This window comes from Vanacampus margaritifer, chromosome 18, assembly GCF_051991255.1.
Source record: "Vanacampus margaritifer isolate UIUO_Vmar chromosome 18, RoL_Vmar_1.0, whole genome shotgun sequence".
Taxonomy (NCBI): domain Eukaryota; kingdom Metazoa; phylum Chordata; class Actinopteri; order Syngnathiformes; family Syngnathidae; genus Vanacampus; species Vanacampus margaritifer.
Window position 1 is genome coordinate 3,906,852 of NC_135449.1, and position 22,429 is coordinate 3,929,280.

The 22,429-nt window shown below is 43.5% G+C and overlaps 1 protein-coding gene across 3 annotated transcripts in view; it reads right to left on the minus strand.

Annotated features, from left to right (window-relative positions):
- Positions 1–22,429, minus strand: part of lrp2b (low density lipoprotein receptor-related protein 2b) — a 40,640-nt gene that overhangs the window by 11,732 nt on the left and 6,479 nt on the right. For all 3 annotated transcript variants that reach the window (XM_077551003.1, XM_077551004.1, XM_077551002.1), the window contains exons 13-52: positions 22,164–22,356; positions 21,928–22,053; positions 21,097–21,227; positions 20,877–21,014; positions 20,537–20,815; positions 20,190–20,429; positions 18,566–18,688; positions 18,366–18,482; positions 17,917–18,294; positions 17,419–17,667; positions 16,912–17,120; positions 16,008–16,192; positions 15,707–15,935; positions 15,456–15,633; positions 15,230–15,358; positions 14,977–15,143; positions 14,190–14,333; positions 14,010–14,119; positions 13,755–13,932; positions 13,468–13,681; positions 12,651–12,887; positions 12,386–12,577; positions 10,758–11,230; positions 9,404–9,851; positions 8,554–8,719; positions 8,324–8,482; positions 7,960–8,249; positions 7,678–7,881; positions 6,933–7,175; positions 6,710–6,835; positions 6,513–6,632; positions 6,310–6,441; positions 5,187–5,388; positions 4,795–5,090; positions 3,046–3,562; positions 2,075–2,230; positions 1,833–2,003; positions 1,536–1,759; positions 697–874; positions 33–229 (exon numbers count right to left, since the gene is read on the minus strand). In XM_077551003.1, coding sequence (XP_077407129.1) covers positions 33–229; positions 697–874; positions 1,536–1,759; positions 1,833–2,003; positions 2,075–2,230; positions 3,046–3,562; positions 4,795–5,090; positions 5,187–5,388; positions 6,310–6,441; positions 6,513–6,632; positions 6,710–6,835; positions 6,933–7,175; positions 7,678–7,881; positions 7,960–8,249; positions 8,324–8,482; positions 8,554–8,719; positions 9,404–9,851; positions 10,758–11,230; positions 12,386–12,577; positions 12,651–12,887; positions 13,468–13,681; positions 13,755–13,932; positions 14,010–14,119; positions 14,190–14,333; positions 14,977–15,143; positions 15,230–15,358; positions 15,456–15,633; positions 15,707–15,935; positions 16,008–16,192; positions 16,912–17,120; positions 17,419–17,667; positions 17,917–18,294; positions 18,366–18,482; positions 18,566–18,688; positions 20,190–20,429; positions 20,537–20,815; positions 20,877–21,014; positions 21,097–21,227; positions 21,928–22,053; positions 22,164–22,356 — 8,448 coding nt within the window. The remainder of the gene's footprint in view (positions 1–32; positions 230–696; positions 875–1,535; positions 1,760–1,832; positions 2,004–2,074; positions 2,231–3,045; positions 3,563–4,794; positions 5,091–5,186; positions 5,389–6,309; positions 6,442–6,512; positions 6,633–6,709; positions 6,836–6,932; positions 7,176–7,677; positions 7,882–7,959; positions 8,250–8,323; positions 8,483–8,553; positions 8,720–9,403; positions 9,852–10,757; positions 11,231–12,385; positions 12,578–12,650; positions 12,888–13,467; positions 13,682–13,754; positions 13,933–14,009; positions 14,120–14,189; positions 14,334–14,976; positions 15,144–15,229; positions 15,359–15,455; positions 15,634–15,706; positions 15,936–16,007; positions 16,193–16,911; positions 17,121–17,418; positions 17,668–17,916; positions 18,295–18,365; positions 18,483–18,565; positions 18,689–20,189; positions 20,430–20,536; positions 20,816–20,876; positions 21,015–21,096; positions 21,228–21,927; positions 22,054–22,163; positions 22,357–22,429) is intronic.

Here is a 22,429-nt window from a genome sequence, read left to right on the forward strand (position 1 = left end):
TACCCGCAAAAAGTGGATGTCCCGGGACGTACTACAGAGAGCGGCGTCCTCGTCAGAACCGTCGGGACAGTCCGGGTGAGCGTCACAGAGGAAGCCGGGATATGTGCAGTTTCCATCTTGACACTGGAAGCGGCCGATGGGACAATAACGAGGCGGGCAGGTTTGAGGTTCATCCGAGCCGTCCCCGCAGTCCGACTGGCCGTCACACTTCCACCATATTGGAATACATCTACCGTTAAAGGATAGATGACCGAATGAAAATGTGATATTATAAATGCGACAATATCAAGGATATTTAACTCATTCACTGAAGCAACGCCCTTCACTCCCTGCGGTTTTACTGGATTTTGGCCCACAGAATATCCAATGTTCTATTAGTATAAAAACATGGTTTTATACGTTTTTGGGAGTGAAGGACAGTATTAAAAAACGTATTTAAACGTTTTTGGGTTTGAATGAGTTAAACTAGGATTGGTCTTTAATGGTAGGCTTTCAAAGTAGGATTAAGGTTTCAAATCTGAGTTAGGGTTTCAAAGTAGGGATTCAAAACTGGAGTTAGCGTCTCAAGTTAGAGTTTCAAGTTGGAAGCCAGTTTTCCATTCAGGTTCACGTTAGCGGTCCAAAAACGTTTTAAATATGTTTTTGGGAGTGAAGGACAAAGTATCATCGTTTTTGGGTTTGAATGAGTTAACAAACCTCTCGTTGTCCCCGCAGCGGAACTGCGTGCTGGAGCAGTCGGCAACACATTGGACCTTGAAGCCCAGAGAAATTCCAATGAAGTGATCCGGACACTCGCAGGTGGCTCTCTGCCCGCCGGGTGCAATCAGACACAGATGGCTGCAGGTCAGGTGGTGGGACGAGCACGGGTTTTCACCTGCAGAATAACGAGATTCTCCGTTGCAGTTTGGGTAGACAATAGAGGTGTGCCAAAAAAATCGATTCGGATAAGAATTGTGATTCTCATTTAGTACGATTCAGGATCGATTTTTAATGTCCCAAAATCGATTTTATGTAAAGTATTTTATATGGTCTTTGTTTGCCCTTGTTTGTGTGTGCCTTTACTGGGAGCGCTGTTCATGCTGTACCCCATTTGGCCACTTAGGGGCAGTGTGACTCTGCGTTCTGATACACTGTTAAGTTGTAGACACATTCGAGAGTAGAAGGAAAAAGTCACAATCAAGTTATGCCAATAAAAGTTGTCTTTTTTGCAGTGTAGGAAGAGCATATGCCGGTGAGTAATGTTTAGATGCTACTCTGTAAACCTTCCTGAAGCGTTTTGTATGAACTGCCGTTCTTTTGAGTGATAAAAGTGCCGCGAGTAGCGCGCTAATTAGCATTAGCGAGTCAGACTGGAGTAGATCCTGACGATTCTTTGCACATCTATAAATTGAAGCAGAATTGATTGTCAATCAAATCATTTTGAATCAAAAACCCTTCTGAATCGAAAATCGACTCAAAAATCGGAACGGAATCGTTCCCACCCCTAGTAGACGACATGAATTTGTACAATCATGCACAAAATCCTTATATCCTACTTCGTGGCTGCCTGTACGGGTGCACCACATGAAGGTCATACGGTCGGTGCGTGTTGTTGCCCATGACCATGCGGCCATCGCCGGTGTACTTGTGAGCCTTTTCCACCGAATGCGTGTTCCAGTCTGTCCAGTAGACCGAGTCCTCAAAGAGGGACATTGCAAAGACATGCGGCAGTGTACCAGCAAGGGCCCGATGTCGGTTCTTGCCATCCATGTCTGCAAAGCTGCAAAGGGTTGATTGAGAAGTGAGCGTTCCGCATTCGATGTATGTCAAGAGGAAAACAATTGTTAACTCACTCGAGGAAGTTAAGGTGGGCATCGGCAAAGAAAATCCGATTGGTGGTGTAGTCGATGGTCAGACCGCTGGGCCACTCCAGCTTGGCTGTTATAATGGCGCTGATGTTGCTTCCGTCCATGCCTGCTCTGCCGATATACGGAATGTCGGCCCAGTCGGTCCAGTACAACCACCTGTGAAGGACCAAATGTATTTCAAAAATGTCCAGCTTCTCCAGTGTTCTTCAATATTTGTGTCTGGGTACCCATATTTAGGGTTGACGGCCACAGCCCTCGGTCGGCTGACGATGTAAGTGTTGTTTCGATCCGTGAAGTGTCCGGCGATCAGCTTCTTCATGTAGCGCCCGTCCAGCTCCATCACGTGAACAGAGCCAGAGGAACCGTCCACCCAGTACAGCTTCCTGTATAACAAATTGAACAATTTGGCATCATTTGATTTCGATTCACCGAGCACATATTTTACATTAAAAAAAGAAAAACAGCATACCATAAGAAAAATGTTACAAAAAGTTTATTTATAATTTTTTTACTTTGAGTTGTATGGGTTATTGGTTGTATTAATGAAGGATTTAAAGAAAGAAGATTTATCTTCGTCTCATTTGCGCAGACCACTAAAACCACTTAAATAGGTGTGTGTAGACTTTTTATATCTGCTCCTGCATGTTGTAATTCGAAATTAAAAAATAATTCTGAGTTTAGGGATTTTCATTATAGTTAGTTTTGATTTCATTTGGAACTTTTATTTTTATTGATTAGTTAGTTTTTAGAGTGTTTTTCTATTAGATTTATTATTATATTTAGTTTAAAAACATTTGTCGAGAGCAAGATAAAAGCAAAAAAATGGTCACAAAATACTTTATCGTTTTTTTTAAAAGCACTCTTGTTTATATTTTACTTCGTTAAAGAACATGTTTTTTTTTTTCATTTTATTTATAGCTATTTCATTGTTTTGTTTTTAGAGTGTATTTTTTTTAAATGCTTGATTTTAGTGTATATTTTTATTATATTTAGTATTATTTTTATTTATTTTTTTTTAAATATTTGTCGAGTGCAAGATAAAAGCAGCAAAAAAAGTCCCTCAATACTTTATCGTTTTTTTTTAAAAAGCACTCTTGTTTATATTTTACTTTGTTAAAGAACATGTTGTTGTTTTTTTTACATTTTGTTTAAAGCTATTTCACTAGTTTTTTTTTTAACTATAATAACCTTTACTCACCTGCCCACCCAGTCGAGCGCCAGACCCTCTGCTCCGAGGACGCCGTCGTCCACCAGCACCTCCCTGCCACTCCCATCAAAACGCATCCTCTCCATCTTTCCCACGCCCGCATCGAGCCAATAAAGTTTTTTCTCCGAATAGTCGAAATCCAACGCCGCCGCGTTAGAGAGCCCCTGCAGCACGATGCTCAGCTGGGTTCCGTCCGTAGTCAGGTTGCGGATGTAGTAGCGATTGGTGTACAACAGGTACGGCTGGATGCCGCTGTTCTGGCGACAGGTGCGGCCGTCGGGTTCCCGCAGGTATCCCGGTGCGCATTTGCAGTGATAGGAGCCGGCGGTGTTGTCGCAGATCTGGCTGCAGACGGACGGAGTGCTGAGACACTCGTCCAGGTCCTCGCAAGCTTTGCCGTCGGCCATCAGCTGGTAGCCCGGGTTGCAGGAGCAGAAGTAACCGGTAGGCATGTCCGTGCACAACTGGGCACACTGGTGGACCGAAGGGTTGAGGCACTCATTGATTCCTAAAGAGAGAAAATGGTTCATTGGTTAATTAACCATGTGCAGATGTACAAAGTAGGGCCCGACTGATTAATCGTTTTGGCCTTCAAACATTGGCAAAACAATTATTTTCCCCTTAAAACGTTATCGAAGAAAGCTGAATTTTCCGACGCTGTGAAAGTACCCTGAATGCACCATTTTGCATATGTTATTCTGGTAATTCTGTTGTCCCCCAATCGCCCTTTAAGCTGTTTAACGTCACAGCAGTTGGAGCTAACTGTAAAACTAAACACACGACGTTTAGTATTACATCCACTGTATATTTAAATACAAAACAACATGCTTCGTTTTTAAAACTTCGCTAGCCTAGCGCTAATGCTAAAAGCGAAGGGAGGATCTCATTCAAATGCTAACAGGAAGTTAGCATCGACGTCGGGCGTGTTTTTCCTTCTAATAACGAATATCCACATACAAATCTTGTGGGAACACATACCAACGGGTGAGATAACACTACGCAAAGGCACAAATTCTTCTCAATGTGTGAAAAACAATTTATTTTAATAGAATTAAATTGCAACTTTCTTCTGTACTCACTTTAAGTGTGTACATCATGGCTGCACGGCACCACACTGCCCCCAAGAGGCCAAAACACGCAGAAACAGTCAATATTTGTTCTTACAGTTTTTTTCAGTTGCTATTATTTTAGTTTATTCTATTCTTATTTCACTTTCTTATTGTTTTAATTTGACATTGTCCTTTCAAGTTGTATTTAAAGTTGACATCACAAGGATTCAAAGACTTTGTTTCCTCAAAATTCAAGGACGCAAACATCCAAGGATTTTCTTTTGTCTAATAACACACATTTCCACATGACATGGCACAAAATACAATCCCAGGTTCGCCCAGTAAGTCCCAAGACTTGTGAAAATAACATATATATAAGATAAGGTTAATGCTTTACAGCAGTTGTAAACAAGTAAGAATTGACCTTGTTTACTTCATTTTTTTTATTTTTTATAAGGTCATACTATGGACTCAAAGCAGAGAATCTTAATAGCGGAAGTTTGTACGTAAGTGACACCCATTGACAATTAATTGGGGAGGCGGGGGGGTTGGGGGTCTTTTTATGCAATATATATACTTTTTAAATAATCGGCCGATTAATGGGTAATCTGTATTTTTTTCTGCCAAAAATCTGTATCTGCATCGGCCTCAAAAAGAGCATACCGGTCGGGCGCTAGTGCTGTTTTCTCACCGCAGCCTTTTTCGTCACTGTTGTCCTGGCAGTCCTTCGCCCCGTTGCACACGTTCTTGGCGTCGATGCACTCGCCCGACTTGCACATGTACTGCTGAGGTGCGCAGGTGGGTTGCGGCGTCACGCACAGGCTGGCCGCTTCGTCCGAGCCGTCCAGGCAGTCCTTCTCTCCGTCGCAGGTGAAAGAGGCGGAGATGCAGGCCCCGTTGCCGCAGGTGAACTGCTGGCTGCCGCACGTGTCGTAAGTACAGCCCAGCTCGTCGCTGCCGTCGCCGCAGTCGTTCACACGGTCGCAGCTGAGGAGGAGTAAAATCTTGTTCATTGTGATGTACTTGGATATCTTATTTATATTCAGTTGAACTCGTTTCCGTTGTAGCCATCGTTCTACTCACTGAAAGGGAAGGTAGATGCAAAGGCCATTGGAGCAGGCAAACTCATTCAGGTGGCAGGTCCGATTTGGGCAGTTCTGGAGCTCGTCGGCCGCGTCGACGCAGTCTTTCTCACCGTCACACACGTAATTTAAAGACACACAGCGCGGGTGACCCGGCAGCCAAGTCGGGCAAGTGAACTGGTTAGAGCTGCAAGTACGCTGACCTGTGAAAAAAGAAAAGAAAATATTTGATCTCCAAATTTTTTTTAAATCGGGCATATGCAGAGCATACATGACACATGAGAAAAAGACCTTGGTGGAGATCTGTTTGTGTGTTATGTATACAGTGAAACCTGGATTTAACGGACCCGGAACCAACGGATCCCGGGTTCAACGGACAGAAAATCCGTTTCAAAGTCTGTTAGTTCGACAATTGGCCACGATGGTTTGCACTGCTCTCTTGACATTAACAAACATTTACAGAAGATTAGAGCAGGCTAAAAAGCCAGCAAATGTGGCGGCCATGTTGGCAGGGGCGACTTTCCCATTAAAAAGCAATAGATGTACCTATGTGGCGGCCATATTAGAAGGAGCCACTATCCCATCACAATTAACTGGATGTATATACATGGTGGGCATATTGACAGGTGTGACTTTTCCACCAAAAGCAACGGATGTATATAATTAGTGGCCATATTGGCAGGGGCGACTTTCCCATCCAAAGCAATGGATGTGTATACTATACATGGCAGCCATATTGGCAGGGGCGACTTTCCCTTTAAAAGCAATGGCTGTATTTACATGGCAGCCACATTGGCAGGGGCGACTTTCCCATCAAAAGCAATGGATGTTTATAAATGGCGGTCATATTGACGGGGGCAATTGTCTCATCAAATGTAGTTCCATTGTAGCTCTATATTTATTATTATTATTATGATGATATGTTAAAGGGGTAAACATAATCATCCACATACAAAAAAAAAAAAAATATATATATATATATATATATATATATAAAAAAAAAAAAGGAGAGCAATGATGATGACATGTCAAATCGGTAAAATTACCGAATGAACAATACTGAGCTCTCCAGAAAAAAATAAAATAAAATAAAATAAAATAAAAAAAAGGGGTAAACATCTGACCACACTGCAGCTCAGGAGCCTCGTCGCTGTTGTCCGAGCAGTCATTGTTGCCGTCACACACCAAGTACTGAGGGATGCAGTTTCCATTGGTGCAAGTGAACTGGCTGACGCTGCAAGTGCGCACTTCATGCTCTGGAAATCAACAAATAAGAAAAGATCCTTCATACGCATAAACATCTCTGTTTATGGCGAAATGAACTTACCACAGGTAAGGGGTTCATCGGTTCCATCAATGCAGTCCTTGTAGGTGTCACACACCCACGTTTCAGGGATGCACTTCCCACTGTCGCACTGGAACTTGTTAGGGGGGCACGTGCGGCCCGCTGGTGCCACAAAAATGGAACTTGAAAGCTCAGCTGCTAATTCTCACAAACAAGGCCCGGCAGGTCAATGCGTTTACCGCAGAAGAGAGGATTCTCGTCGCTGTTGTCGCCGCAGTTATTGTATCCGTCGCACAGGTTGTCGTCGTAGATGCAGATGTTGGTGTTGTCACATTTGATTTTGCCCGAGGGACACTCCCTGTCAGCTGGAGAGGGGTCAACAACAAATTCAAATCACAACGCCATAAAAAATTATTATTATTTTTTTTAAAGCGTGTTCAGTCCTAATCTCAAGGCACTCACGGCAGTTGATTTCATCCGAGGTGGCGTTGTCCTTGCAGTCGTTGAAGCCGTCGCAAACAAAGGCGGCGCTGATGCAGCGGCCGTTCTGGCAGGTGAACTCCGAGTCGGGGTTGCAGGTGGGGAAGGGGCAGCCCCGCTCGTCGCTGTTGTCGCCGCAGTCGTCCATGTAGTCGCAGGCGTAGCTGAGCGGGACGCAGCGGCCGTTGTCGCAGGTGAACTGACTGCCCGAGCAGGTGTGGAAGGCTGCGTTGGGGGGGGGGACAGAGGAACATGTTCTTCCTTCCTGTGTTTGTTTTAGTGCTGGAATATTGTGAGGGCGTGCAATGAAAAGCGATTTGAAATTGGACATTTTTATCTAAAAGTGCATCAAATCGAATCATGTCACTTTTTAAATTGCGTGTTAAAAAAAATTGTGGCGTTAAAGGAACTTTAAATTAACTCAAAATGAACACACTAATTTTGACACTCCTAACTAAAATACGTTCTGCTCTTTACTTTGTCAAAATTGACTAATTACTTTTTTTTACCTCCTCGGATGACGACAGACCTAAGTTGAGATCTTGGGCGTTTTATATATTAAAAAAAAAAGCATTATAGCGATACGAACGGAACGTGAACCAAGAAAACAGTGACCGCCACGGCAACAGCTTTAGACAAGCTTTTCCCCGTCCATGTCCTTATTGAAGTCCATTTTTGTGGTTAGCGAAAAAGAGGATTCCAAGTCGGGTTTGCCGTCATCCCTCACCACAAACTCTCTCCAGCTCATCCGAGCGATCGCTGCAGTCGTTGTAGCCGTCGCACTTCCAACTGGCCCGGATGCAGTTGCCGTCGAGGCAGGTGAACTGCTCGGCCTGGCAGCGCTTGCCGTTGTCTTGGATGCAGTCCTTGCCGTTATTGGCCAGGTACCACTTGCCTTCATGGGGACACTGGCACTCTGGTCCCGCCGGGCCTGTTGGACACATTTCAGTTCATTCAACTATCGATGCAAACTTAGTATGTGTACAGTTTTTTTGGTTCTGCTGCTTACCAGGTACGCACACGTGACTACAGCCTCCGTTGAACTGCAGGCAGGAGCTGGAGCAGCCCTCCTGCTTGGACCCGGAATAAACGTGAATATCATTGGGCCGGTACTGCAGGTCCTGGCCCAGCACTGTCAGGTCAGAACCGTCGTCCTTCCCCGCCCTGAAGACGGCCCGTTCCGTCCAGTCGGTCCAGAAGATGTCCTGCTTGAAGACAGTCAAGGCAAAGGGGTACTGGACCCCCAGCACGATCACTTGTCTGTTTGCGCCCGTCAGGGTGGAGCGCTCGATTTTGTCTCTGATGGAGAAGAAAAAGAAGGCGTTGAGAAAATATTGAAGTTGGTCTTGGGTTGAAAGTTCAAGTGGACGTACTGTGAGGCGTCGGCCCAGTACAACATCCTCTCCTCAAAGTCGATGGCCAGCCCGTTGGGTGTTGACAAGCCGCTGTGGATGATGGGAGTTCGGAAGTTCCCACCCAGCGTGGCTCTTTCAATTTTGGCGGGGCTGGCCCAGTCGGTCCAGTACAAGTACCTGGACGGGGGCGGTAGAGCGACGTCATTTCTGACGTCGTCGTCATATTGTTCAAAGATGTCAGATTTTACCCGTAGCAAGGGTCGACGATGATGCCCCTCGGACGGTTGGCGTGGGCGATGATGGTGCGGTTCAACCCGTCCAGGCCGATCGACTGCACGTTCTTGAGACGGTAGTCGGTGTAGTAGAGACGTTTGTTGACCCAGTCGTATGCCAAGCCTTCGGGGTCATCCAAATCTGACGGCAAATTCAGTTCAAACAAAGCTTTCAAATTTGAGTTATGGTTTCAAATAGGGATGTGCAATTAATCGGAATTCAATTACAATGTAAATTATTACACTGCACAATTACAAAATCAGCATAATCGTAAAAAAAAGATTATTAATACTAATTTTGAGTTGTTAACATTTTTACATTTGCACCTTTTTAAATTTTTAAAATAACTAATTTAATAAATTGTTTCATCCAAAAAGAACTTGCATAATTATAGTGTTTCAAATAATTTTATTTGTCTTAATATTTTTTTTTATTTAAAAAATAAATGTTTGTTTACGTTTAAATATTTTCTTATAAAATATAAATGATTGTCCTACTGCACAGTGCACATGCTGCACTCCAACTTCAAGTTTTTGCCAACATAAATACAAAAAAAAAATATATATATATATATACACATTATTATAAATATGTATTATTATTGGTTACATAATTATAGTGTTTAATTTTTTTTAAATTGGTCTTAATATTTTTAAATATGTAAACCTTTTTTTTTTTTGTACCAAAAAATTAATAATTGTGATAAAAAAAAAAAATCAATAATTGAGCAGCCCTAAGTAGGGATTGAAAACTGTAGCTAGTGTCTCGAGTTAGAGTTTCAAGTTGCCCGTTTTCCACTCAGGTTTACGTTTGCTGTCAACTCACTTGAAGCGATGATGGTGGGCGCGCTGCTGGGGGACGCGGTGGTGATGTAGCCAATTATACTCTTGCCGTAGCCTTTGTACTGGGTGAAGAAAACCCGCCTCTCCTTGTAGTCAAAATCCAAGGCCATCAAGTTATAGCCCAGGTTAAAGGTCGGGAAAGGACTGCTGTGGTCCTGGGGGTCCAGCCTCATACTGTTCAGAGTGTAGTCGGTGGTGAAAATGAGGAAGTCATCTTGTCCGTAACCGCACGTCACACCGTTGGTGAGGAGGGAGCCGTGGGCGCAGGCGCATTTGGGTCGGTCCTGGTCCGGGAGGGCGAAGCAGAGCTGCTGGCAGCGCCCGTTGTCCTCGTGGCACGGGTTGAAGCCCACCTGGTGGGCCGCTAAAGGCTGCACGTGAGGGTCGAAGATGGCGACATCCGACGCGCCGTCAAGGTTGTCTCGGATTACCTGATGACATCACACGTCTTTGTTAGATTACGGAGTTAACGAGGGCCCGATGGATTTGGACTTTTTGAGGCAAATGCCGATTCCGATATTTGGCAGGATGAAATTCCGATAACTGATTAAACGGATGATAAATTCCAAAAATATGTAATCAATCAAATACATTTTTTTTTGGGGGGGGGGGGGGGGGTTGTGATGTAATGAATGCGTTAAAAAATAGCCCAAAAAAAGTGACAAATGAGTGCAGATATCTTTGTCTTTTGTGATGTGTTAATGTGAATAAAACATTTGATTGTCATATAGCTAAGTTTCATCATTATTCACAAATCTGCTGAAACAAACATGGCCCTGGCTGATCTCTTATATTCTGCTGCCACCTGCTGGCCGTTTTTTTTATTTTATTTTTTAAATAACTACCATTGCTTTAAGCGTTTCAGAGGCTGCATCAAAGCTTTCTGTATGCTGTAGCATAAAAAATAATAATAATGTTTTGGGACCATGGCAATATTTAAAATAGAACGTTCTTATACGTTTTTGGGAGCAAATGAGTTAATGTTTGAATGTGTGTGGGGGGGGGGGTGTAATCTACGCTGATTTAAAAAAAATGCTTGAAAGTCATTACCTTTGTCATAGGCTGCATGCAATGTGTTAAGGTGAGGGGAAAAAACGGCAAAAAAAAAGTGATTTTTTTTTTTTGTTTTTGTTTGTTTGAATGTCTTCTGTTTTGTTTTAAAATGTTAATGTGAAAAAACGTTTGCTTGAATATCATTATCCTCTTATGTTGTTACGTGTTAATGTGAAAAATAAAAATCTGCAAAAAATCTCAATTTAAAAAGGGGGGGAAAAATTGCAAAGGGCTTATATTTGTCGCTTAATCGGTCAGGCCCATATTTTGTGTTTCTGCCTCACCTGTGACTGGTTAAGATTGCCTGGCTCTTTACTGGCTTGCAAGAGCTTCCCAAGTCTTCTATCCACCCACAGCATGACATTTCCTAGTATAGCGACTCCTGTGGGAGCTGGATAGCGACTCCCGTAGCGGATGATCTCCCTCTGTGAGCCGTCGGCAGCCATACGAGAGATCATGTCCAGGGCGTCGTCGGTCCAGTAGAGGAAGTCGTTGGTGTAATCGACTGTGAGGCCGCCAGGAGATATGAGACTCTCGGAAGCCAGCACGGTGCGGTTGGTGCCGTCCAGCAGCGCGCGCTCGATCTTGGGCATCTGGCCGCCGTCGGTCCAGAAGAGGTAGCGCTGCTTGGGGTTGACTGCCAGATCGCGGGGCCTGTCGTGGAAGGACTTAAGGAGAATCAGTCGGTAGGACGTGTTGATGGCCTGCACTTCCAGGAAGGTCTCGCTGTCAAAGGCGTTGGTGAAGTATAAGTTGTCTGAGGAGAGAAAGAAAGATGGGGTTAGAAAAACAAAAAGAATGATTATATGATGACACTAACAAACCCCATATAGTATACATACTAGTCAGGTGGGGTTTTTTTTTTAATCGGAATTAATCGCATGACATCAGTAGTTAACTCATGATTAACTCATTTGCCTCCCAAAACGTATAAATAGGTTTTATTTGTCCCAAAGACGTATTTATACGTTTTTTTTTAATGCTAGAGCATACAGGAGGCTTTGATGCAGCCTCTGAACCGAAGAGAACGGATGAAGCAATGGTCGTTATTACAAAAATGGGCAGCAGAGTTATAAGAGATCAACCAGAGCCATGTTGAAACAAGCTGCTTTTGTGAAAAATTACAAAACTTAGCTATTTTCTAATGCTAATTGCTACAAAAGGGAAATATACTGTAGCTATTTTTTTCCCTATGAAAGAAGAGACTCATCTTTTTTTTGGTAGGTTTCATGTTTTTATAGCAATAGAACACAATATTCTGTGGCCCTTGCAAAATCAATTAAAATCCAGTAAAACAGCCAGGAGCGAAGGGGGTTGCTTCAGTGAAAATGGCTGGGAGTGAATGAGTAAAATATCTGTTCTAAATGGGATTTTTTTATTATGAAAAAAAAATAGAAATATGGCTGCATCTTTTAGTCATTGATACATAAAATTTAGTTAAAATTAAAAAGATGTACTGTACTGTAAATAAGTGTGATATTGATCTGTGTTCAGGTAAATAAATAAATAAATAAATATATATATATATATATATATATATATATATATATCAAAATAAATGCATTTGTAACCGTTGGTGACAGCTCGGTGCATTTTTCTTTTCATATTAAGAGTTATCTAATCTTTAACATGAAGTAACTTGTGAAATTGTGCACATTTTTCAAATTGTAAAATACAACTTGACCCCAGTCTCCACAAATATATGCATTATTATTACAGCTAAATGTTGCTGCGTTGCGACTGAAATTCCCCCAATACAGGCTTTCCAAATAAGGGGCATTCATTAATCGCACATTAAAAAAAAAAAAAAGGTGGCATTAAAGGAACTTTAAATTCAAAATTAACGCACACATTTTGACACCCCGAATATAGTATACAGTATATAAAGAAACGGATAGAGTTAGTTTCATACTAGCAACCCAGTCCACCGCAAGACCCTGGATGCCTCCTCTTCCAATGCCACTCGAGACCACCCTTTGGAAGTTGGATCCATCCGTTTTGCTCCTGTAGATGCCCCTATAGGAGTTCGAGGTGCTGTTGTCAATCCAGTAGACGTAGCCAGATTCGATGTGGACGCCCAAGCTCTCCTTCGTGTTGTAAGAAGCTGCAAAAATCAAAAGCTGGCTCACAAACTTAAACGTCCACAAAAGTCTCACGCAACGGTTAAGTCGACCTACATCCACCGATGGGCACCATCGCCTCAGAATGATCCGAGCTGTTGATGTGGAAGCCGCGGATGTACGCGGGCGTGGAGACGATGGCGAAGGAGTCAAACTCTTGGCAGCGGGCGCCGTCCGGGGACGGGTGGAAGCCCGTGGTGCAGGCGCAGGTCTTTTGGTTGTTGGGTTTGGGCAGGCAGAGGTGAGGGCAGCCCCCGTTGTTGGAGCTGCAGGCGTTTGTGGTTCCTGCTGAGTCTTAAGGCAACAAATAATAGGGAAATGTTGGGGGGAAGACGTATTCACAATGGAAACAACTCAAACTGAACAGGAGGCGATGGTTCGAATCCCACCTTTGACAGATTGCAGTTCATGTTATTTTTATTAATTTATCTTTCAACTACAATTGATACTTTGTCATTTTCACATCATTTATATTTCAATTTCCTTCATAAGCATTCAACTTAGCATTTAGCTATTAGCATTCAGCTTTCAGCATTCCCACGCAATTTCTGCAGAAATTGCACTTTGTCTAGTTTTATAGTAATTCATAAAATTATTTGAAGTTAAAAAGATATACTAAACAGTTAAAGGGGGTGTGTAATTTTTTGCCACTATGTGGCATTATTGTTTCATGTTGGACATTAGTACATTTTTCTTTTCTAATTCAGAGCAACCGTATTCTATTCATGAATTATATTTAAAATTAAAACGCCTTTAGTCATCATATTTAATGCTTTTTAAGGACTGAATTTGAGCAAAATCCACGTAATGACTTTGAATGCTTTTTATTGAGCCGCCAAACCCCTGAAATTGCATTCAATTGAAATCCACATACTGTCTCTGGCGTGCACTTTGATGGCTCGCAGTTGGGACAAGCCACTCCTCATCACCACCATATTGCCGCCCGTCTCTTTGTCAACCCTCTCAATGACCTGGTAGTCGATATCCGTGTAATACAGATGGCTCTCGTAGATGGTCAACCCCCACGGGTGAGACAGGCCACTGACGACCGTCACCCGGCTCGCCCCGTCCATGGTGCCGCTCTCGATCTAAAGAATGCTAAAGATGTTAGCACAAGCACACGCGGTAAGGACGTTTGTGCATGACTATCTACGGACGTACCACTCCTGAGCCCGACACCCCCCAGTAAAGTTTCCTGGTGGAAATATCGGTAGCGATGTAGCCTACGTTTGCCAGGTTGCCTGTGTAGAGGTTTGTCAGGTTGCTGCCATCCATGTCAGCGCTGGCCACCTTTGAAGGGACCCCGTTGTTCGACCCTGAGTCCGTCCAGAATAATTTCCTGTGGGGGTAAAAAAAAATAAAATAAAAAAATGTCAGCATATTTTGTCCGATCGTATTTAAAGAGGAAATCCATACCCTCTCATTGGATCTACGGCTATTCCAACAGGTGTTCCTACTCCCTCTGGTTTGCCATTTGAGGTGATGAGAGTTTTCCGATAGTGCTGTTTTCCATCAACCCGGATCACCTGAATGAAGGGTTTCAATTTTTTATTCAAATGCAGATATACGTTTTGACCGCATCTTGGTTCTTCTCACCTCTATGGATTTAGCAGTGGGGTTGTTGTAATACATTATCCGGCTTATCCAATCAAAAGCCAAACCAGACGGCGCACCCAAAAGAGCAGCTGGCGCAAATTGCGACCTGTTGGTGCCGTTGGTGTGCACGCGCCATATCGAACCCTGGCAAAAGCAAAAACAAATGTGGTAATGTGGTAGATAGAGGGATTAAAATTCCATATGTTTTTATTTTTCATCTAAGAAAATCAGGGCAGTGTTTGAAGACCCGTCAGGCTTCCCATGATGTTTCTTTTATGTCTCTTAACAACCGTTTAAAGTGTATTTCGTTGTTCTGTCCTCATGACTCGTCAATTTAGCTAGTGCTGTCACTATCGCATATTTTTAGAATCGATTAATCTATCGATTATTCATTTGATTAATCGAATTAATTTGAATTTTGCACTTAAGTGTATTACAATATTTTTTTTTTTGCCTGATTACTGTTTATTAACCAGTGATTGGTGGTTATTTCGTGGGGATTGAACTTGTACTATGATACCGGTTCAGTCCTTGTTTTCCAAAGTAAAAACGTATGTTTGCAAATGTCTTATTTTGATTCAACACAGAAGATAATCAGTCTTCTTTCATCAAGGACTACAGAAATCTGCAAACAATTACTATTAATATGCTGAAATCAGAAGATTTGGACCATTTTAAAACAAAAAAATGGCTCCAAACGAGTACTCGATTAATAAAATAGTTGCCGATTAATCGATTACTTGTCGATTAATCGATTGATTTTAACAGCTCTAAACTTAGCACTCACAGATGACTCGACCCAGTAGACATACTGCTCCCGGTCATCAAAGTCAATGTCCCGCCCCTGACGGATGCCCGACACAGACGCCATCGCGTTGTTGGAGGGGTCGGCCGGGTCCAGAGGGATCCCGAAAAGCACCAAATCTCTTGCCACCATCAAGAAGGGTGTTTGATCTGAGATCGAGTAAACACGTGGATTCTTTTGAAGCAAAACGGAGCTTGCATATTTTGTAAATAGCTCAAATGAAAAAAAGTCCCACCTTTGATGCAGGTGCGTTGATCAGCATCCAGCTTCCATCCCGACTGGCAGTGGCAGGTGTAATATCTTGGCCTGATGCCCGACAGCAGGCACAGTTGACTGCACAGATGCTCTCTGCATGGATTGAGCCCTGCATACAAAACAAGCGTTTGACCTTCTGACCAATTGCAGCACACTTGGATCAAATCCGAATCGGGACGATCTGTCAGGGGTTTACGAGAGGTCACCTGAGGGCTGCTTGATGGGATGGTCCATGACGATGCCCATGGGCTGATAAACGCTGTTCATCAGCAAGGTGACGTTGCCGCCGTGGAACTTGTTGGTGCTCATCACTTTCCCGGTGTTGCGCTCCGACCAGAAGACGGTGTCCTCAAAGATGGTCATTCCGTGCGGGTGCTGGAGAACCTGAAGGCCAAGCAAGTCTTGACCGGATCCCGAGTCTCACCGCGTTTTACGATTCGATTTGAATTCAACGTACCATGTCGCTCGCCATCACTTGACGGCGGTTCTTGCCTTCGTAATCACAGTAGTCGATATATTTGAGGTAAGCGTCGGCGAAGTAGACCCTGCGTGTGGTGTAGTCCAGCGCCAAGCCGTTGGGCCAGTATATCTTTGTGCTGACGATCACTTTTCTCATGGATCCATCCATGTCCGCTCGTTCCACCTTCGGGTTCTGACCCCAATCCGACCAGAACATCATGTTGGTACTGCGTGGGGAGATCAAACAAATGTAATCAACGACTCTTGGAACTAAATAAGCCAACTTTGAGCTTCCTTACTGGTTACGAGGGTCTAAAACCAGACCGCGGGGGCTCGTAATGTTTTTGCTGAGGAGCACTTTTCGGAAGCGACCGTCCAGAGTGGACACCTCAATGTTCTCCAGGACTGAGTCGGTCCAGTAAAGGTTTCTGCCCACCCAGTCCACTGCGATGCTCTCTGGCACCATCAGGCCACTGGAGAATATCTGCAGCACAATCAGCACTCACTACACTTCATGACTTCATCTTTTTTGCTTGTTTTTTCTTCTTTAACGCTTTCATTCACTCGCAGCCATTTTCAATGAAGCAACCCCCTTCGCTCCCGGCTGTTCTACTGGATTTTGACTGATTTTGCAAGGTCCACAGAATATTGTGTTCTATTGCTATAAAAACATGGAACCTACCAAAAGAAAGATCAGAGTCTCTTCTTTCATCAGGGAAATTATGGAATGGAATGTTTTTCTATCTGTTTCCGTTTTGCAGCAATTAGCATTAGAATAAAGCTAGGTTTCATCATTATTCACAAACCTGTTGAAAACACTGTCAAAAGGAGCTTGTCGCAACATGGCCCTGGCTGATCTCTTATACTCTGCTGCCACTTGCTGGCCGTTTTTTGTAATAACTACCATTGCTTTAAGCAAAATCTTCAGGTAAGAAGCTGTATCAAAGCATTCTGTATGCTCTAGCATAATAAAACATTTAAAAAAAACGTATAAATATGGTTTTGGGAGTGAGGTCCAAAGTATTAAAAAACGTATTTAAACGTTTTTGGTTTGAATGAGTTAATTAGACTAATGTGATATTTGAAAAGACAGTTACTGGTTTCATTCGAACTGACCTGATAATTGGATTGCTTTGTTCAAAAACTTTCTTTGTAAAGGCAGAATTCAATAGTGGACGTAGACGACTGCATGAGTAAACTTACTTCCTTTCTACCAGTTCCGTTCTGGAAGCCACTCCAGATCTTCTTCTGGGAGGCGTCTGCCCAATACACCCTGGAGGTCACACGGTCAAAGTCCACGGTCACGATGCTTGAACCGCTCACCACTGGACTGATGGTGGGCGGCTTGGCGTTGATCCTGTAGCCGATGACTTGGCTGCGCTTGGCTATCAGAAGAACAGCTGCGAGAGGGTCTAAGCCAGGAGGAAGAAATGGAATTCATTTTTTTTATGTTGTATTTGTTAGAAGTGGACGACTCGAGTCAGACTTAAAAGTCGCAAATTTCAGGGCTTATGTTGCTATAAAACCACAAAGACGGCCGTGTGAGCAAGGCTAACTTCCTGCTAACTTCATAGTTTTGCTAAGCGAGTTGTTTGATTCATCACCGGTTGTCAGATTTCGTGACACATTTACAGTCGAGAGCGCACCGTTGTAACTTCCCCCCATGCTGACTCGACTTGCACCCACGCGACTTCTTCCCATTCTTCTCACCTACAGCTTTGCAAGTGCGCCCGTCCGGTTCCAGGAGGTACCCGAAAGAGCAGGAACAGCGGAAGCCTCCTCTCTCGTTGTAGCACTCCTGGCTACAGAAGCCCGGGATGAGACACTCGTCGACGTCGTCGCACGTCTTGGAGTCGTTGAGCAGCTGGAAACCCGGCAGGCATTTGCACTCGGCCCCGAACGGCCCTTGAAGGCAGATTTGGCTGCAGCCGCCGTTGTTCAGGATGCAGTCCTCTTCATCTTTGGGGACAAAATGAGCAATCCTTCATTTTTATTGCAAACATTTCCAATTCTTTTTTTTCTTTTCTTTTTCTGGAGAGCTCAGTACTCAGTGTTCATTCGGTAATTTTACCGATTTGACATGTCATCATCATTGCTCTCTCTCTTTTTTTTTTGTATGTGCGTGTGTGCGTGCGAGTGTGTGTGTATTCATTAGTTCACCTAAAACCTAAAATTTCCAATTCTATATGATTGGCAAGCAAAACTCACTGCAGATCGGCGACTCATCAGCGCCGTTCGGGCAGTCTTTGTGGCCGTCGCACACTTTGTCCTGCTGAATGCACACCTGGTCGGTGGGACACATCCACTGTCCACCCGGACACTTGAACGGCGGCGTGGGACAGTTCTGCTCGTCGCCATTGTCCCGGCAGTCGTTTTCGCCGTCGCACAGCCAGGAACTCGGAATGCACAACTTGTTGGGACACTGGAAGTAGGCGGGTAAGCAGGTGACGGGCAGGCAGGAGTTGTGCTCGTCGGACCCGTCCTCGCAGTCCGGATGGCCGTCGCACTCCCACTCGTCCGGTAAGCAGAATCCATCGGTTTGGCACTGGAATTCGTTGTCGTGGCACAAGCCGGGGCCTCGAGTGGCTGAAGGCGAGCGCGGACGTCAGGTCAGACACTTGATAACAAGCGATCGCAAACGATGGAGCAAAACTTACGACAGTTTCGCTCATCAGAATGGTCCCTGCAGTCAAACACGCCATCACAGTGATAACTGCTACTAATGCACTGGTCGCCGGTGGCGCAGGCAAACTGGTAGGAGGGACAGGAGAGCTCTTTGGTTGGAAGAAAAAAAAATCATCAAGCGTTATCACGGCACAACTAAAAACGGTCCAACGGGGAACGAAGGTATTTGTACCGCAATTGTTCTCGTCCGAGCCGTCTAAGCAGTCCTGGTCTCCGTCGCACACGAAGTTGCTGAATATGCAGCGGTGGTCGGGACACAGGAAGTAGCCGGGACCGCAGGTTGTGATGGTGGAACCTGAGAAACGGTACAAGTGAGGTTAGCAGACGATGTCACAGCAACTTTATAGGATGCTTGGAAATTCCAAGATCCAATGAGATTTGTGTTGAATGTAGTTCAGCAATATTAGACTCAAATGTGGTTAATTCCTCACTAGCAGCCCTTCAACCCCAAAAAGTCACACATTTCATACAAATTTGAAAAAGTACAGAGATCCTAAAGTGACATGGGAGGAACAATAGAAAGTAGAATATGTTCCTCATCAGGATGAGAAACTTTCTCACCGGTCTCTTTGAACGAGAGAATTTCTCTTTAGGATGAAAAAAAAATCTCATCCCAATGAGAAACTTTCTTCTCTCTAGCGAGGTTTGATCTCATTTGAATAAGAAACGCTCGTTCAACCCTAGCCAAAAGTAAAATATGTTTAACTTTCTCATCCTAACGAGAAACTTTCTTTCTATCGAGGATAATTTCTCATTTAAATTACAAACCCTTAAGTCAAATATGTTTCTCATCAGCATGAGAAAGTTTCTCATCTTAACGAGAACGTTTTCTCATTTGAACGAGAGAATTCTGTTTAGGATGAGAAAAGTTCTCATCTTAACGAGAAAGTTTCTCATTTGAACGAGAAATTTTCTTCTCGCTAGCGAGGTTTTCTCATTTGAATGAGAAACTCTCTCCCTAACCAAAAGTAAAATATGTTTAACTTTCTCATCCGAACGAGAAACTTTCTCATCCTAACGAGAAACTTTCTCATCCCAATGAGAAACTTTCTTGATCTAACGAGAACGTTTTCTCATTTGAGCGAGAGATTTTCTCTTTAGGATGAGAAAATATGAGAAACTTTCTCATCTCAACGAGAAACTTTCTTTCTATCGAGAAGAATTTCTCATTTAAATTACAAACCCTTAAGTCAAATATGTTTCTCATCAGCATGAGAAAGTTTCTCATCTTAACGAGAAAGTTTTCTCATTAGAGCGAGAGAATTTCTCTTTAGGATGAGAAAATATGAGAAACTTTCTCATCTCAACGAGAAACTTTCTTTCTATCGAGAATAATTTCTCATTTAAATTACAAACCCTTAAATCAAATATGTTTCTCGTCAGAATGAGAAAGTTTGTCATCAGCATGAGAAAGTTTCTCATCTTAATGAGAACGTTTTCTCATTTGAGCGAGAGAATTTCTCTTTAGGATGAGAAAATATGAGAAACTTTCTTCTCGCTAGCAAGGTTTTCTCATTTGAATGAGAAACTCTCGTTCAACCCTAACCAAAAGTAAAATTTCTCATCCGAACAAGAAACTTTCTTATCACAATGAGAAACTTTCTTGTTTTAACAAGAACGTTTTCTCATTTAAACAAGAGAATTTCTCTTCAGGACGAGAACATTTCTCATCCTTCTCTTGTTTGAATGAGAAACTTTCTCGTTAGGATGATACTGTAAATGTCTTTACCTGCGAGCGGTAGTTTATTCAGCAGACTTCAAGGCAGGAATTTTAAAAATAGCACAATGACACTTACTGCAGTTTTGTTCGTCGGAACCGTCGCCGCAGTCGTTGTCGCCGTCGCACACCCACGCTTTCGAGATGCATCTGTTGTTATCGCAGGCAAAGGCATTGGCGGAACAGGTGGCGGGGACGCTCGTGGGACAGTTTTCCTCGTCCGAGCCGTCTCCGCAGTCATCGGTGCCGTCACAGCGCCACCCAGAAAGGACGCAGTGCTTGTTGTTACAGGTGAAGGCGTAAGGCGAGCATGTTGCTCCTGGATGATGCAGGTTTGAGGATCCAGATACAAAATACAGTTGTCTGTTTTTTTTTTTGGCAAACCACAAAAAAACATCAAGTGTTTCACGTCTCATGTTAGTTCACCTGTACTGGTGCAGTTGGCCTCATCCGACTTATCCACGCAGTCCAAATAGCCGTCACAGCGGTAGGAGTTGGGCCGACATCGCCCCTCGTCGCACTCAAACGAGTAGTCCCCGCAGTTGTTGTCCGGCGGGGGGACGCTGTCGTCCTTGACGCAGTCCTGCTGGTTGACCTGCAGCTTCATGCCGTACGGGCATCCACACGCGCGGCTGGAGGACGGCGTCGGGAAGCAGAAGTGGCTGCAGCGGCCGTTTGGCACCGAATTGCAACGGCTGTTGATGCCTAGACGGAGAAACGCAAGTCAGCTCATGCGTTGCCCTCATCGTCTTACTGCGGAACTTACTACTATGGAGGTCGGCAGTGTAGGCCTTGATGTTCATAATGTCGTTGATTCCTTGTCTGATCATAAAGTTTCCTCCTCCGTCCCTTTTCCTCATCTCAAATATCGCCCTGGTCCGGGTATCGGCCACATACAAGTAGTCTGCACCGCACAAATAAATGCTTTACTGTGTATTATGTACAGTAACTTTCTGGAGAACTAAATGGAAATATTTTGTACACACCGGAATAAACAGTCAAAGAGTAAGGGTTTGTGATTTGTCCAATATTGGTGAAGGTCTGTCTGTTGTTTCCTTGAATGTCAACGTGACCAATCTGGTTCAAGAGGGCGTCGACCCAGTACAAGCGGTTTTGTCTGTTGAGGACGCACAAAAAAACTGTATATATAAACTATAAAGCTATGCTTCTTAACTCATTCAAACACAAAAAACGTATAAATACATATTATAATACTTTGTCCTTCACTCCCAAAAACGTATTTATACGTTTTTATGTTTGTTTTTTTGTCTGTTGAGGACGCACAAAAAAACTGTATATATAAACTATAAAGCTATGCTTCTTAACTCATTCAAACACAAAAAACGTATAAATACATATTATAATACTTTGTCCTTCACTCCCAAAAACGTATTTATACGTTTTTATGTTGTTGTTGTTGTTGTTGTTTTTACATTTATGCTAGAGCATACAGAAGGCTTTGATACAGCTTCTGACCTGAAGAGGTCGCTCAAAGCAATGTTAGCTATTACAAAAAAACGTCCAGCGGGTGGCAGCAGAGTATAAGAGACCAGCCAGATCCACGTTGCAAACAAGCTGATTTCCCCACAGTTCAAAACAGATTTGTAAATAATGATGACACTTAGCTATATTCTAATTGTAATTGCTGCAAAATGGAAACAGATACAATTATGTAAGCCCATGTTTTTATAGCAATTGAACAGAATATTCTATGGACCTTGCAAAATCAGTCAAACAGCCGGGAGTGAAGGGGGTTGCTTCAGTGAAAATGGCTGCGGGTGAATGAGTTAAACAATAGATAGGTGTTGTATGCTTACACATAGTCAAGGGCAAGTCCATACGGCCAGCCAAGTGTTGTGTTGACCAGCTGTATGGCATTGCTGCCGTCCGGGAAGCCCCTCATGATGACTGCCGGACGAAACCAATCAGACCAAAACAAGTATCTGCAGACAGACACAAATGGTTAATGTGTGTTCAGGAAGTACATATAAAAGGTCTACACACCCCACATGACACAAATTAATTTCCATGATGGATCCAAATGAGGACTCACCCAGCACCGGGATGCACCGCAATTCCTTTTGGGTACTTCAATCCGGTGACGACGTCTCGTCGGGACTTGTCAGTGATTCTGAAGGCCGTCACGGCCTTGTAGGAGCTTGAGGTCCAGAACAAAACTTTGGCGGTCCAATCATAGGCCATGGCTTCGACGGATGAAGCCCTGTAGCCTGTCAAAATCTGTTGAACTGAAACGGGGGAAAAAATATTCAGAGAATTTAGAAATTGGAAATCGGAAAATAAATCCATTTTCTATACTGC